The 17,235-nt window shown below is 42.6% G+C and overlaps 1 protein-coding gene across 5 annotated transcripts in view; it reads left to right on the top strand.

The window, feature by feature from the left end:
* The window catches only part of Rxfp1 (relaxin family peptide receptor 1), an 80,798-nt gene that overhangs the window by 60,367 nt on the left and 3,196 nt on the right, over positions 1 to 17,235 (top strand). For 4 of the 5 annotated variants that reach the window (XM_050158743.1, XM_050158748.1, XM_050158747.1 and 1 more), the window contains 9 exons: positions 400 to 474; positions 2,852 to 2,923; positions 4,767 to 4,838; positions 6,185 to 6,256; positions 8,780 to 8,851; positions 9,954 to 10,025; positions 11,847 to 12,076; positions 12,504 to 12,914; positions 15,636 to 15,854. In XM_050158743.1, coding sequence (XP_050014700.1) covers positions 400 to 474; positions 2,852 to 2,923; positions 4,767 to 4,838; positions 6,185 to 6,256; positions 8,780 to 8,851; positions 9,954 to 10,025; positions 11,847 to 12,076; positions 12,504 to 12,914; positions 15,636 to 15,854 — 1,295 coding nt within the window. The remainder of the gene's footprint in view (positions 1 to 399; positions 475 to 2,851; positions 2,924 to 4,766; positions 4,839 to 6,184; positions 6,257 to 8,779; positions 8,852 to 9,953; positions 10,026 to 11,846; positions 12,077 to 12,503; positions 12,915 to 15,635; positions 15,855 to 17,235) is intronic. The other variant, XM_050158745.1, reaches the window with a different exon arrangement.

Below are 17,235 nucleotides of genomic sequence, written 5' to 3'. Positions count from 1 at the left end.
GGCTACTGGTCTGAGCATTTTGTAACAAAGTCCTGCTGGACCAGTCTGAGCACAGACTCCCAGTTGTGCGGCCCACAAGTACTCCTAAGCACCGCCCGTCCTACCCAGTAACTCCCCCACAAAGGAAAAGCCTCACACACTGCCATTGTACAGCCCACTGCTGATGGGCGCAGGCTTCGTCCAAAGACTGGCATTGCTGCTCCCTGCTTGAGACCTGGCGTGTATAGAAATGCTCTTACTACCAAAGCACTTCAGTACTTTGGGGTGTGTAGAAAGAAGGTGGCGGAGAGACTTGCAGCTCAAGAGTCTAGCAGTTTCCGAATAGTAACAATAACTGTGTTTGCCTAGAGATAGAAAAGAACCAGAAAATGTGATGTTGGTGGTCTCTTTCCTTTCTAGAGTGCTGATGGATAATGTCCTCACCCGTTTGCCTGACAAACCCCTCTGTCAGTACATGCCCCGGCTACACTGGCTGTAAGTCGGTCTCTCTTTCTCTCTCTCTCCCTGTATCTCTCTCTCTCACACACACACATGTATATGTATATGTATGCATATATATTTACTTATATATGTACATTTTACATATTCTGAATTTGACTACTTAAGACACCAGGGGTCTTCTGTGCCAGGTGCTTAGTGTATCAAGTTCCTTGCATTATTTTATTGTATTTTCATATTAAACATACTCAGTGGCTAATTTCTATAAATGTTCACCAAAATGCAATATCTGGAAGAGAAAAAAAGTATTTTGGAGCCGGAAAGAAGGAAGACAGAAAGGGGGTCACGTGGTTGGCATCGCACTTCCTTTTCCGGCTGCCAAATCACTCACCTATTAAGTTGGCACAGAAAGCTAAATCGTTTTAATGTTCTCCCTAAATTCTGAGCAGTGAGAATGTGTTGCTTAGCACTAACCATGAGAGAATGGGGCTGTGGGATGTTTTCAGACAGTCCCTTACCAGTTCTGTGTAGTTTTTTTTTTGGCACAGTGGCTTTACCTGGTAACAAATATCACTATCACTCCACTAGGGAGAGGTCAGTCAGCAGTAATTTGTTTATTTAGAATATAGGTTTGGTCAGGTGTGGTGGCTCACCTGTAATCTCAGGAGGTTAAAACAAGAGGCCAAGGAAGGAGAAGCACCATAAGTTCAAAGGGAGCCAGGTGTATGGAGTGAGGCCATAGAAAAAAACAATAGACTAAAGGGGTTTGTTCTGTTTTAAATTAAGAAATAACCAAAATTATTACTTAAAAGTTCAATCCACAAACTGCCTACCAGAATCAGGAAAACCTTCTACATCTTGTTTTATAAGAAATATTCAAATGTTGATGGTTTGGTATCTAAGTTCACAGCAAACTAAAGGTCTTAAATTACAAGGACAGGAAGATAATGAGAAACATGGTGTTTGTGAGTAGTCAACAGCTGTCAACCCGATTGTAACACAAGAGAAAGGGATCAGGTAAACAACAAAGCAGCTTTGGCCTGTGCTCACTTAGAATCCCTCCGGGGAAGTAAGCATTTCACACGCATTTCTAAGGTCAGAGGCATTTTGGTGCAACAGCCCAGCTCTTTCTGTACGTGGACAACAAGCGGAAGCCAGAACGAAAAGGAAACATTGAATCCGGGACCTTCTTCGTAAGTGAAGCCTGATTCAAAAGGGCTCCCTAACCGCCGTTTTAATTAGTGATGAAAGGCAGCTGAGCAGTACTTGCACAAGCAATCAACAGTTAAAACGGTGGACCTTGTGAAACCAGAGCGGGAGCTCAATGGTTGAGAGTTTACTCAGTGCGCAGCATCCTGGGTTGAATCCCAAGCGCGCGCGCGCACACACACACACACACACACACACACACACACACACACACACACACACAAATGTGAATTAAGACTATTTTTTTTTTCGTAAAAACAAGGTTTCATTATGTAGCCCAGGCTGGCCTTGAACTCACTCACGGGTATCCTCCTGCCCCAGTCTCCGCCGTGCTGAGATTATAGAGAGCTGCAGCAGGCCAACACTTTGAGTATTTTTTAGAGAGCACTGCCACCTGGTGGTAGGTTCATGATTAACCCTTGGCAATAAAATAAAAGGAATTTTAAAAAATAAAAATTTTAAAAGTTAAAAATAAAATAAATAGAAATAAAAATACACATTTGATTTAAAAACCAACAAAAGGCCTACACCAGGTCGAGACTCTAAGCATTAGCAGCCAGAGGGTCAGTCGGCTGTTGGTTCTACAGCCTGACTTCAAATGCATTTCTCTTAGAATACTCTCCATCCTCACTACACCTTCATCTTCAACGGACTCGATTTTTCGATCCATTAATTCCCAATCCCCCCACTCTTTCACTCGGTCGGTGTCAGCCTCGGTGCAGTTCCCAGAGCAAGGCTGGCGGTCCCCCGAAGCTGGCGGACACTGGCTTTTCTCTAGAGCTTTCCGACTTCTCCTTAGCGGTTTCGGGAGCTCTTCCACACGTGTACCGTGCATGAATCACTGTCGTTTCTGAGTAACTCCATGCCATCTGGCGACCATTACACACAAAAGTGTGTGATGCCCTTAGACCCAGGGGCAGTGTCCAAGGCAATCTATCACCCCCTTCGGCTCTGCCAGCTTCTACCACACACCTAGTGATGGGTCAAAGAAGAGGGGCCGTGTGAGAACAAGCTGGGGACACAACTCAGTGGTAGGGCACTAACATCTTATATGCAAAGCCTTCCACTTGATGCTCCGTGCACAAAGAAAAAAAGGTACCTTTCAATGCTGCAACTAGAGTTCTTGAGATGACAGCCCCACACAGTGCGAGCACCCAAAGGGGTCTACGGTTTAATTTGATTGTGTTTTATTTTTATGTTCTAGGGACTTTGAAGGCAACCATATCCATAATATAAGAAATTTGACTTTTATCTCCTGCAATAATTTAACTGTTTTGTAAGTACTATTTTTTTTTTTAAAGTAATATCGACTCCCCTTACAAACCACACGAATCTCGTCTATGGGCAGAACCTGGCCTGAGTGTGTGCAGAGGCAGGAAGGTGTGTCGTCTTTGTCTGTGCGTGTGAAATAAGCCAGACTCAAAGGCAAACACTGCACGTTTTCTCTCATAAATGGAATCGAATTTGTATTTGTGTGTGTGTGCGTGTGTGTGTGTGTGTGTGCGCGCGCGCGCGTGCGCGCACACATGCGTGTGCTCGCATGTTATGAAAGTAGAAAGGGGACCATGAGGAGAAGGAAGAGATCTTAAGGAGCTGGAGAGGAGAGTAAAGACACCAATAGTGCATATATCACATCAAAGCAAACTGAAGGACCATTTGGGGAGAGGAAGGGAACAAGCAAGAGTAAGGCAGGTGAGACTGAGGGCAACAGAGGGGTCACGGTATGAATAAAAATGAGGTATTATGGCATATATATATATATGAATCCCATTATTTTATAAACTAAGTTTAAAAGTTTTTAAATAAAAGAGTAGGAAGCCCTTTGAAATTTCCCAAATTAGCCATTTATGCTGGTAGCTAACAGAAATCGTGAAGAAAGGACAGGGACAGGGTGTGGAGCTAAAGTACAGCAAGTGCGAAGCATGTGTGAGGTCCTAGATTCAAACAACCCCCCCTCTCCTATCTGTCTCTTTCTCTGTCACTTTCTGTCTCTCTCTCACTCACACTCACACACACGCACACTCACGCGCGATCAAGAACAAGCACTACAGTCTGACTCATGTTTCCAAACTAAAGAGACATTGAACTGGTCCATTCAGACAACTTTCTCTCAAGCATTTCAATCCTAATTCTATGCTCTAGCAAACAAGAGCTCTGTGGTGCATGGAGCCTTTTGTTAGACAGACACACTTGGCAGATTGAGGAGGTAAGTCTAAAACAATTCCCAAGCTCATAGCTGCAAAACGCTCAGTTCTTGTTAAGGAGAGGTGAGGTTTCCCTATTCCTTTCAAAGCCCTTCTTCATTTCTAATTACAAATTTAAATTACATTTCATATGGTCCCTGTTAAAAAGACTCAGGAAATTTAAGAAGAAAATTGAACTGAAGCTGGGTGTGGCGGCACACACCTGTAATTGCAACTCCCAAGAGACTGGTGCAGAAAGGCCATGAGTTTTAGGCCAGCCAGGACTGCATAGTTGAGACTGTTTTTGAAATAAATAATATCATACTAATCAAAATATCCTGACATGAGAATGCACTCTATCTCGGTCTGTTTGAGGGGCCCCTGGCAGTGGGATCAGGATCTATCCCTCATGCATGAGCTTTTTGGATCCCATTCCCTATGGTGAGAAGCCTTGCTCAGCCTTGATGTGGGGGAGGGGGGTGGAGGACGCTTGGTCCTGCCTCAACTTAATGTGCCAGGCTTTGTTGACTTACTCCACAGAGGCGGTGAACGGAGAGTGGTTGAGCAGGAGGTGCGGGGAGAAGAAGGAGGGGAGGAAGAACTGTGGTTGATATATAAACTGTATAAAAATTTTAAATTAAAAAATGCACTCTAGGGCTGGAGAGATGGCTCAGTGGTTAAGAGCATTGCCTGCTCTTCCAAAGGTCCTGAGTTCAATTTCCAGCAACCACATGGTGGCTCACAACCATCTGTAATGGGGTCTGGTGCCCTCTTCTGGTCTGCAGGCATACACACAGACAGAATATTGTATACATAATAAATTAATAAATTTAAAAAAATGCACTCTATATTCATTATCTTTGTAGCAGTTATATTTAGTAATCCATGTGATCATTATGTTAACATGTTAATGCTTACTTTTCCTTTTACTTTCAGGGTAATGAGGAAAAACAAAATTAATCACTTAAGTGAACATGCATTTACACACCTCCAGAAACTAGATGAATTGTAAGTTTAACTAAATATGTATTAAGAATGCTTTTGTCCATTTTGCTTTGTATTACTTATGCATATAATATTCATATATTTCAGAAATATTAAATTTCTCTTTCCAAACAGTATTTATATGTAACATGGATCACAAAACAATTCAGATAGCTTACAAAAGTAAACATAAAATAAAATATGAAATAAATAGTTGAAGTAAGTTCGGTCAGGGCTTGAGATACGGTCGTTGGTTAAGAGCATGCACTGCCCTTGCCGAGGACCCCAGTTCAGTAGCCAGGACCCTGTCGGTGGCTTACAAGGACGGTAACACCATCTCTCCAGAGATCTGATACTCTTCATCCCTCAAGCTCTTCCACGCTGTTCACCTAGCCACACACAGACACATACAAAATTTTTTAAATAATAAAAAAAAAAAACTAAAAATAAATCATTCTGCCCTTCAGAGTTGATTAGCCAATTGGCATAGGCAACATAAGCCCAGCTTTTCTCCTGTCTGTCCCCCGGAGGTGCGTGGGGGAAGTTACATTTTCTGCTTGAATTTAGTCACCTAATTCAAGCTCACCGAGACGTCTTCTTGTTTCAAAGAAGCTGCAGTCTTTCTCATGAAATCTGTCGCTGGAGAAATGTCACCGCTTCTGCTGCTGAAAGCCCTTGTAGCTCCGAGGTGACGTCATGTTGGGCACCCCCTCTGCACATGGGCATCCTGCCCAGGAGAGTAGAAGCCTGTGCGTCTCTCTGAAAGAAATTTGAACCTTAAATGGCATGCTTTGAGGTCATCATAATGAACCCGGGCAAAAGAAAAACCAGGGCCTCAAGTCATGTTCTCAAACAGAGAAGGAGAAAGGGAAGAGAGAGGCAGAAGGGACATCATACAGTCCATAAATGAAATTAATATGTCCGAGCCACGTTAAATACCATCAGTGATCTGTCTCCAAGGAAACATGAAATGGAGGAAGAGCTTTGGTAGCCCATGCTGGCCTTGCGCACACTCAGTCATAATTGAGAATGTCCAGGAACTTCTGATCCTCCTGCCTCTGCTTCCCCAATGCTGGGATTATAGGTGTGTACTACCATGCCTGGCTCAGGATAAAATGTTCTGTGCCCCTATTCCACTCCCTCTGTGAAGCCTCTCAACTTCCAGGACCTGGAGTGGTAGGGCACATGCTGATAAGGAGAGAGGCTGTGACTCCATTGCACACAAAAAGGAGACACTTACTTCTTGGTATTTAAAACAAGTAACGGATGGAGCTGTTGGAAAGTTGCAAATGGTTTTCTAATAAATTTTCTACCAATGAATGAAGTCTTCAGAAAACAATAATATGATTTGCTTGCAATTGTTTCTCTAGGGACTTGGGAAGCAATCGGATTGAAAACCTTCCACCAAACATCTTTAAGGATCTGAAGGAGCTGACACAATTGTAAGACGTTAACTTAACCACTTCCTTTCTTTATCTTACTTTTCAATTGTGGTTAAATATACATAGAACTGAGTCCTCCATCTGTTTCTGTACCACTGGATTACATCAAGATCTTCCATATCATTGTTCAGCTCTCACCAACATCCACCCTCCTAGCTTCCCACTGAGTACAGAGCTGACACCCTGTAGCCATCCAGCAGTAACACCATGTTCATCCCGCCACAGTCCTGGCAAGCCCCACCGTGCTCGCTCTCTCTGTGTCGTAGTTGCCATCTTGTGGCTGGCTTATTTCTCTTTACCAGACCAACATGGTGCATCCGCGTGGTGGTCTGTGTCAGAATTCCCTTTGCTCTGAAAGCTGAAACAGCACCTCGTACTCTGTATACAGCCATCTGCCAACGCGTGGGCTCTTAGGTTGCTTCCACCTGTGTGCAAGCTCGTGTCTGGATGCCCACACTCATTCATTTGGGTTCTGTGCGCCTTCTCAGCTCACAGCAAACTTAAATACACCCAATGAGGGCATCATAAATTAGAACTGTTATTTTTAAAGTTCATTTAATGCACCTACCCTATCAACTACGGTCACTTAGGAACCAGTTCACCGTAGAGTATCAGTTTTGTACTCCTGTGTTTTCATGGCTGGCTGGGAGCTGCAGTACACATTATATCATAACACACACTGCTATCCCAAGGAAAGACCAAATAGGATCTTTTCCCTTACCCCGTCCTCCCTTCCTTCCTCAGTATTGCTGTGCTGGAATTCAGGGATGCGAGTACTATACCACTAACCACCTCCCTTAAAGCACAGCTTCCGCTAAAGGTTGTTTTTCACTGTTGTAAAGTGAGAACATAATGGACCAGAAACCACCTCTACACCCCTCGACGTTGGGTGGGGGCTGGGTCACACGGCAGTTCTACCTTTGTTCTGTTTAATCCTACTTCCTATCAGAGCTGTGCCATCCTTCATCTCTACCATCAGGGCACAGGGTTCTCATTTCTGCAGTCCCAACACCTGCTGCTTTCATTTTTCTGGCTCACAGCAGTCTCAACTGCGCATCCTGGAGGATCTGATTTTCAGTCGCTCTGATATCAGTGATGTTGAGCATCTTTCCCACGTGTTTGGTCACCTGTCTGTCTTCTTGGCGGAAGAAAACTACTCAAGTTCTTCATTCGTTTCCACGTGAGCTGCTTTTGCACTTGCTGAGCTCTCATCTCCATCCTTCCTGGGGCTCAGCCCCAGACTCGTATTTTCCCGCTATTGTGGGTGGCCGGTCCCTCTGATGCAGTGTTCTTTCATTTTAATACACTGTCACTTTTTAATCCTTTGCTTTATTGTCTTTACTTCAAGTTTCACAATAAATACATGACACTGCCAAATCCACACAGTGGCGTTTTCTTCCTATATTTTCTTCTAGTGTGATAGCTTTCTTTTTAAGCATGTGAACATGGTACGGAAGGGTCCGTTTCTATTCAATTTTCCCATCACTGTTAGAAAGATTGTCCTTTCCCTGTTGAATGCCTTTGGCACACGTGTCAAACGTTATCTGATTATGTCTGAGTGGGGTTGTTGCTGGGCTCTGTAGTCAGTCCCTTTGGTCTGCGCAGCTGTGGGTGACTGTGCAAACCCTGACTTCCTTGTTCTTTTTTTTTTTTTTTTCAAGATCGCTTTTGCTGTTTGGGCTTCTTTGATGTCTTACGTGAATTCATAAACTTTAATATGGACTGAGTCTTCCAATGCCATGCACAAGAATATCTTCTTCACTGGTGTTGATCTGGTCCATTTTCTGTTAGTGTAGGAGGCTACCACAGCCTGGCTAATTTATAAACAATAGAATTAATTTTGTGTGGCTCGCTGTTCTTGAAGTTCAGGAGTTCAAAAGTCAAGGTCAGATCTTGTGGGATGTAATTCATCCTCAGCCATATGTTGTCTCTAATAAATAAGTTAGCATTTTCTAACAAAGTGCTTCATATATCTGTTGGCTGCTTGTGCGTCTTCCTTGGAGAAATGTCAGCTCAGAGGCTTACTCTTTTTCTTAATCGGATTACTTGTCTCTTTACTATTGATTTGAGTTCCTTATATCTTTGTAGATTTTACTCCATCCCCTGAGATACGCTTGCAGGTAGCTCAGTGGTAGAGTGTGTACTTGTGGTCCCTGGAAAAGAATAAAGCCGTGGAGGAAAGAGAGACGGCTTTGCGAATCATGTCTTCCATGCTGTGGTCTTCTCTGATGGTGGGAAGAAGCTTTTGGCCTTAATGTGATCCTCTTTATCTCTTGTTGCTGTTACTGTCTGCATTTTGGAAATCACATCCCGGTTTTTACTGTCTGAGTTCTAGAAGTCACTGCCAGGCCAGTGTCAGGGAGGTCCTTCTCTACAGTCTCAGGTCTTACGTTTAAATCTTCAAGACACTTTGAACTATACTATACTTTTTTGGTAAGTGTTTTAAATTCACTCAAAGTCAACAAATATATTCTCTTGGCCCAAGCAAATTTTAGGAATGATGTTGCTTTTTTTTTTAAACAGGAATATTTCCTATAATCCAATCCAGAAAATTCAAGTAAATCAATTTGATGATCTTTCCAAACTCAAGTCTCTGTAAGTATAGCCATATACAGTTTTGCTTCAATACTAATAGCACACATGCTCTTATGTCTTTAATTATGTTTTATTTCCAGCTCCACAAAAATATATGAATCATTGATTGACTATAGACAGCTATTACTTCTGCCTCAATGTTAATAAACTAAAAATTAAGCGATAATGAATCCCTACATCTCTGCCCCCAGAAATACTGAATTGTGCATTTATATCTCTCGTGTATGGGGCATAGTCATGGCCCCGTTAGTTCTGAGTACTTGAGATTTTCTATGGGTGTATGTCCTAATTTGTGTCTCCATTTCTGTAATAAAACACTCACCAAAAACAACATGAGCAGGGTTTATTTGGCTTATAGGTTACAGTCCATCATTGAGGAAAACCAGAGAGGAACTCAGGGCTTAAAGCAGAAACCATGGAGGAATGCTACTTACTGGCTTGCTTCCCTAGCTCTCACTGCAGACTTTGTTACACAACCCAGAGTCAACTTCCTAGGGATGGTACTGCCCACAGTGGGCTGGGCCCTCCCTCCCTATCAACCATTAATCAAGAAAATATGATATGCCCACAGATATGCCCACTGGCCAAAATGATGGAGGCAGTTTCCTCGACTGAGGTTCCCTCTTCTTAAGCATGTCAAGTTAAACACCAAGATTAGCATCCCTATCCTAAAATAGAGTTTTCTAGACTATGTGAATCATGCCTCCCACAACACAAAAAGGACAAAATTCTATTAATGCTAAGAAGGGTCTTTAGAAGATAAGTCTTAGCTCATCTCATTTAACTAGTCTACAGGAAAATAGCACTTCACTGGGGAAAAGTAAGACTTAAAAGGTATTAGGAAAATTTATAGGTGTCCAGAATATAATGTGCATGCCCCTACTCTACAAATATTTATTGAGCAGCTGGCATGCATTAGGCAGTATATTGTGAACTGGGAATATTTTTAAAATAGGCTGTCCATGTCTATAACCTGGGGGAAGTTCAGGCAGGCTGAGTGTGAGCATTTCGCTTAGAGTGATGCTAACCTAAAGCATTTGACTGCATTGCCCTTCACCTGTGGATAACCTATGTTCTCTTGACCACTACTTGGTATTTTCAGCAGCCTAGAGGGAATTGAGATCACGAATATCCAGCAGAGCATGTTCAGGCCTCTCGTGAATCTCTCTCACATGTAAGTAGATGCTTGCTTGTCGTTCACCATCATTTTAATCTGTGTCCCCACATGTCTTATGATAATACCCCCATACTAAATGCAAATAAAATGTGAATAATTTCTACTAATTTGCCTCTGTATGCTTAGTATTTAAGCCCCTCTTCCAAACTGTATGTTACAATGCTAATGTCAGAGTGTGATCAGAGGAAGTGCAAGGATGAAATGATAGCCTTTGTAAATTCCATGCAGTGTGTCTTGTTTTGCACTGATTATAACTTTTCTAAATATTTTAAGTGAAGCTCATAGCAAGTGCTCGAAGCTGATAGAAGTACTAGATTGCTCTTCACACTGGCAATTTTCAATGACTTAGAAGTACCTTGTCAGCCACACTGCAATCTTCCTGGCACTGTAAGTCTAACGTAGGACATCGTTTATGTTCCCGTGATTTCTCAGAAACAAGGCTTTTATAAGTTTCTTTGCTTGCCTACAACAAAACAGTCTGACCCAGAAAAACTGAGTTGATTGGAAGAAACTGGTGTAGCTTGTAAAACTGAGAAATAACTAAAAGGGGAACGAGTTGAGCAGGTATTGTGGAAACAAGAGTTTCCACACAGTGATGAAATTAGCCGCTCACACGGCAGCACTAGGCTCAGGATTCCTTATAGGGTATTTGCCTACCCTGGACTAGGGGAGGGTCTCCACTGTACGTCCTCTGAGGGTCCTGGGACTAGAGAATGACTTCCCTCAGAAGAAATCAAGACACTGTTGCTAAAAGTTGAGTCTATGCTATGCAGCTAAACTAGCAATCAAGTATCTGCTGAAGTTCTTTCCATGAAAGCAGTTCACTCCAAGACACTTAAGAAGAAGCATCACATCCTCCCTTATACTCTGCTCCACCCCATCACAGCTCACAGAGAAATAAAACAAGCAAATGGACACACCAGCAACTGACCTTGCCTTCTGCAAGCCACAAAATAACCATCTGCCTTGTACCATTTACTACTGCAACTTTTTATACTGCAGAGATAATTTCTAAGGTTTTTGCTACCCCTCTTTGCCTATGAGGCAGACTGGCACAGTCTGAATTCTAATATCTACAATTACTAGAATAAATGTTTCTCCATCTCCTATTATGGCGGTGCTACTACTGATCTGATGGAATTCATTTATTTCTGATGTCTAAAAGATGCCCTAGAAGTGGTGTTTGTGTTGCTGCTGACACACAGTGATTCTTGTTTATCCAGATGCTGTCTTTATCAAAGTGGGTATCTATAGAAGAAAACATTTTAATTCTTCATTGTGTTTCAGAATCTAGTGCGAGTGTTAGATATGTTTAGCAGTTATTGATAATAAGTTGATGTAATGTTATGTTATAACTTCTATGACAAAAAGCTATGGAAGCAGCAAGGAGAAAGCTTTTGATTTTTTTACCCAAGAGCCTAGCAGTAAGATCAGCTGTGGCAAAGTTATGGCTATAAAAACTCCATAACCGTGTTTTATAAGGACCAAATTCTGAAAACAGTCACTGAAAGCGTCTTTGGATAAATTGCTTCTCATGTTCACAAGCTAACCAATTATGCACATGCTAAGCCATGTCTAACGTGTATTCATTACACCCGCTTTCAGTTCTTATCCACACATTCTTTTACTGTAAAGCCAAGTGACTAAGAATTAAATTTTGAACTTCAGAATCATGAGGAATCAGTAAGGAATGTTTCCTATTCCACGAAATCTTATTTGAACACATTTTCGACTGAGAAAATGTTGAAAACAAGTATCAGTGATGTTTAACTTAATGTTAAACATACGCTCTAATTTTGTCTTCTCTTTATACGTCAGCTATTTTAAGAGATTTCAGTACTGTGGCTATGCCCCACACGTGCGCAGCTGTAAGCCCAACACGGATGGAATTTCGTCTCTGGAGAACCTCTTGGCAAACATCATTCAGAGAGTCTTTGTCTGGGTTGTGTCTGCAGTTACCTGCTTTGGAAACATTTTTGTCATTTGTATGCGACCCTACATCAGGTCTGAGAACAAGCTGCATGCCTTGTCCATCATTTCTCTCTGCTGTGAGTATCTCCCGGTTAAAGAGGAGCTCGGTGCAAAACTGTTGCTACTAGAAAATAAATTCTGTGGAACTGAAGAGATGGCTCAGTGGTGATGAGCACACACAGCTCCTTCAGAAGACCCAAACTGGGTTCCCAGCCCCCGTACACGGTGGCTTGTAACTTCAGCTCCAAGGACTTCAACATCTCTGGTCTCCAGGGGTGAATACAAGCATGTGCACATACCCACATGCAAACACAGATGTACCCATGCATGATAAAAATAAAATCTTGTAAAAGAGAGAAAGGGGCCAAAGAGGCCAGAGAGATTAAGAGAGTAAAATGTGTCTCTTCTTAATACAGAAGAAACTGGATCGTTTAAAAAAATGTTTCGTGTAAAGATAAGCATACTTTGTGTTTCTCTGAACCTGTAAACTTTGGACTCTCATAGGTGCTGACTGCCTAATGGGAGTATATTTATTCGTGATTGGAGCCTTTGACCTCAAGTTTCGGGGCGAATATAACCAACACGCCCAGCCGTGGATGGAGAGCGCTCATTGTCAGCTTATGGGGTCTTTGGCCATTCTATCCACAGAAGTATCCGTTCTGCTTTTAACATTCCTAACGTTGGAAAAATACATCTGCATCGTGTATCCTTTTCGGTGTCTCAGGCCTCGGAAATGCAGAACAATCACGGTTCTGACTTTCATTTGGATTGTTGGATTCATAGTGGCTTTTGCTCCACTCAGCAATAAGGAATTCTTCAGAAACTACTACGGCACGAACGGAGTGTGCTTTCCACTCCACTCAGAGGACTCGGGAAGTACCGGAGCCCAGATCTATTCCGTGGTGATTTTTCTTGGTAAGAATCCCAGCATTTGGGAGGCAGAGGCAGGCGGATCTCTGGGAGTTCGAGGCCAGCCAGGTCTACAAGAGCTAGTTCCAGGACAGGCACCAAAGCTACAGAGCAACCCTGTCTCGAAAAACCAAAAAAAAAAAAAAGAAAGAAAGAAAGAAAGAAAGAAAGAAAGAAAGAAAGAAAGAAAGAAAAAGAAGAAACCCTGCATTGCCAGCCTTTGTGTGTTTCAGCTCTAGCTAGAGTCATTCACAGCGGGAGACTCATTTATTTACGCCTTCTATTATTACAAAGTTCTGTCCTTCCAACCTGCGGCTGGAGGGGTGAATGCAACAGAATCAGAATACCAAGGGAGAATTCTTTTCCCCTCAAATGACACTTTTATCAGCTAAATTCCAATCTGATGTATCCAATAAAAAACATTAAGCGATTACATTTCACATATTTACCCCAATAATATAAACATAATGATATTTGCTATTTTTCAAATTCCTATGTACAGGCATGCATAACTTTGGCTGCAGCATATATGTGAAAACTGTTCTAAACCAAAAAATGAAAATATTCTCAAAGTAGAGCGCAAGGTTTTTAAATTGTGAGAAAGTATCATTAATATTAGAGAGCAAATGGTCCGTGATATTTGTCAAATTTATTTAATATGCTAAGTTAAAATTAAACATACCATCCTTCATTACTTCAACAATATTTGAGTCAAAAGGATTCATGACTTCTGTGTACGAAGTGATTCTGAGAAGCAAACAAAAAATAAGAATAAAAGACTTATTAAAAGTTAAGCATGGGCTGGAGAGATAGCTGAGCAGTTAAGAGCACTGCCTGCTCTTCCAAAGGTCCTGAGTTCAATTCCCAGCACATCCTTACCAGCATGACTTGTCATGTGTTTTATGGATCTTGGTTATTGCAACTGGTGTCAGAGGAAATTTCAAATGAGTTTTGATTCGCATTGCCCTGATGACTAAGGCTGGTGAACGCTCCTCTAAATGTTCCTGAGCCATTTGTGTCTCCTCTTTTAGAACTGTCTTTTTAAGTCTGTACCCCACTTTTTCATTGGTTTATTTTACTGATGTCCAGTTCTTTTTTTCTTTTTACATCTTTATATATGTTAGATACTGAATGTGTCACTAATTAAAATCTTTTCCCATTCTGCGGCCCACTGCTTTTTCTGAACGGTGGTGTCCTTTGCCATACAGAAGCTTGTCAGTTTCATGAGGTCACGTTTATTAATTGTTGTTGGAAGTGCCCGTTGAAACAATCTTTTTCTATGATAAAACTATTTCCCACTTTCTCTTCTATCAGATTGAGTATATTCAACATATGTTGAGGTCTTTGATCCACTTTAACTTGAGTTTTGTTCAGGATAATAAATATGGATCTATGGATCTATTTGGGTTTTGGGGTTTTTTTTTTTTTGGTTTTTTGGTTTTTTGTTTTTGTTTTGTTTTGTTTTGTTTTTTGCACTGGCAAATGGGTTTGTGTTAACAGAAGTTTCTGTCCTGTCTGGTCTTGCAGCCCTTCATTCCCAAAGAAATACACAGAGGTCTACATTAATTATAAACTGGTTAACATATTAGCTCAGGCTTCTTATTAACTAATTCTTACATCTTAAATTAGCCCATTATTCTTGTCTATATTAGCCACGTGGCTTGGTACCTTTATCAGTGAGGCATTCTCGTCTTGCTTCCTCTGCATCTGGGTGATGACTGCAGACTGAACCTTTTTCTCTTTTCAGAATTCTCCTATTCTGGTTACCCCACCTATACTTCCTGCTTGGCTACTGGCCAATCAGCGTTTTATTAAAATAATACAAATGACAGAATACAAGACCATTACCCCACAGCAGGTTTGGAATCAGTATGAGTTAGGTGCTGACGTCAGGTCTTGTCTTTGATAGGTTGAATGTTCTTGCTTCTGTTATCCTCTCTGGATCTTCGGAGAGTATGGTAGCTGTGGGTTGCCTGGGAGGGAGTGCTTTTGAGTCCCTGTCAGGTGTGGCTACTGGGAGTTCCAGATTGAATGTATTTCTAGGTATTGGGAGCTGACATAAAGGAATGGGGGTGGGCGGTAAGAGAGGTGGGACCACCAGAGTCTACAAGAGGGAGGAGAGCTGGGTCTGTTGGAAGGTTTGAGGTAGTGTCCAAAGAGTGCAATCAGAGAGGAAGGACAGGCGCTTGTCGGTGGTCTGCCACAGAGCTGCCGTGAGACTGGGGTGAGGACTAGGGAACTGGAATTGAAGGACAGGAAGGAGAGTGAGAGAATCAGTGCCTACCTGATTCCCAGTGGCCAGCACGTTCCCAGGTAGAGCGTGTCTCTGGGTATGGGTGGCTGACACAGAGGGATGGGGTATGGGAGGAAGGCTGGGTCCAGAGGATCTGCAGAGTCCCTGGGGAACACAGGAAGACCTGGAAGTAGTCCGTGACAGCAATGGGGATGAGACTGTAGAAGTGGAAACGGAGGTCAGGAAGGAGACCTGGTACACATTTGTAATCTGCAGCAGGACTGTGAGCTGGCGTCTAGCCTAGGCTACCTGGTCAAGCTGAAGGCTAGCCTGAACTCCACAGTAAGGCCCTGTCACCAAAATGAAGTGCGTAAATAATTAAGTACCACTTTAAGGGCTCCGCGGTCTTTAACAGTGCCGTCTACGGCCTGCTTTGTCTGTTCTTCCTAGGAGAGCGCTAACACGCTCTACTGCTCTTCTTGTTGTCTGCACAGGTATCAACCTGGTGGCGTTCATCATCATCGTGTTCTCCTACGGCAGCATGTTTTACAGCGTCCACCAGAGCACCATCACAGCGACCGAGATCCAGAAGCAGGTGAAGCGGGAGGTGGTCCTCGCCAAGCGCTTCTTCCTCATCGTCTTTACTGACGCGCTCTGCTGGATCCCCATCTTCATCCTGAAATTTCTTTCACTGCTTCAGGTGGAAATCCCAGGTACAAGCTTTTGCTGGAAAGGATAATTCCGTGCGGGGCTAACGACCAACACGCTTAATACTAACTCACTTCAAGAATTCCCAGTCAGGGCCTGGATGGCTCAGCAGTTGAGAGCACTGACTGCTCTTCCAGAGGACCCAGGTTCAACTCCCAGCACCCACATGGCAGCTCACGCCTGTCTGTATCTCCAGTTCCAGGGGATCCAGCACCCTCACACAGACATGCAGGCAAAACACTGATGCACATAAAATAAAAATAAAGTTTTGTCTTATTTTTTTTAATTACCAGTCAGAGTAATGTGGACTCTGGTTCCACCATCAGGGAAATGTTTACTGATGGGGACTGTTCGGTCCTTTCCAGAAACGCTAAGTGCCACTAAAACAAAATACCATGACCAAACAAAGTGGTTTGCAGGGCTGGAACTGGTTGCCTGCTTAAGATAACCATGAAGAAAAACAAGCTGAAGGAGTTACCACATCATGAATTCATTTTTTAAATATTTATTTATTATGTATACAATATTCTATCTGTGTGTATGCCTGCAGGCCAGAAGAAGGCACCAGACCCCATTACAGACAACTGTGAGCCACCATGTGGTTGCTGGGAATTGAACTCAGGACCTTTGGAAGAGAAGGCAAAGCTCTTAACCACTGAGCCATCTCTCCAGTCCCATGAATTCATTTTTTAAGAACATAATGGATGCTCCTCCCTACCTCCTATGCTAGGGAACACCACACTGGAACATGACATATTAGAGAACAAAACAAGGTTTTAAAATAATGTACATTGCATGCGTCACGGTGACTGCTATGTTCAGAGAGGGAAAATATGGATATGAATATGAATATGTTGGCAAGAAGAAAAGTGACACTTTGTGCACTGATCGCGAAATCGGAACACAGTGTAGCTACAGAGGAAGGTGTGCTGGCAACCGCCAAATTTCAGATATAGGATTGCCAGACAACCCAGCCATTCCACTTCTTGATAAGTGTCCAAGAGAATTGAAAGCCAACACTAAAATAGATATCTGCACACCTATGTTCATGGCAGCGCTAGTCACAACAGCCAAGAGAGAGCAGCAGCAGAGTGTCTACAGATACATGGATGTATCCAAAATGCACACAGATCATTCATTACTCATGTGTATACAGGAAGGAACTTTTATTTTTTTACATTTATGTATTTTGCCCTGGGTCTCACATACTTCCTATTAATCAAAACATTTGCAACAACCAGGCCATGGTGGCACATGCCTTTAATTCCAGCACTTAGGAGGCAGAGGCAGGTGGAACTCTGTGAGTTCAAGGCCAGCCTGGTCAACAGTGAATTCCAGACCAGCCGGAGCCATTACAGAGAGGAACCCTGTCTCAAGAAATTATAT

Source organism: Alexandromys fortis, unplaced genomic scaffold, assembly GCF_014885135.2.
Source record: "Alexandromys fortis isolate MF-2015 unplaced genomic scaffold, M_Fortis_MF-2015_v1.1 scaffold_102, whole genome shotgun sequence".
Classification (NCBI taxonomy): Eukaryota; Metazoa; Chordata; class Mammalia; order Rodentia; family Cricetidae; genus Alexandromys; species Alexandromys fortis.
Note: the sequence above shows the minus strand (reverse complement) of the source record. Positions and strands in the feature narration are given on the sequence as shown.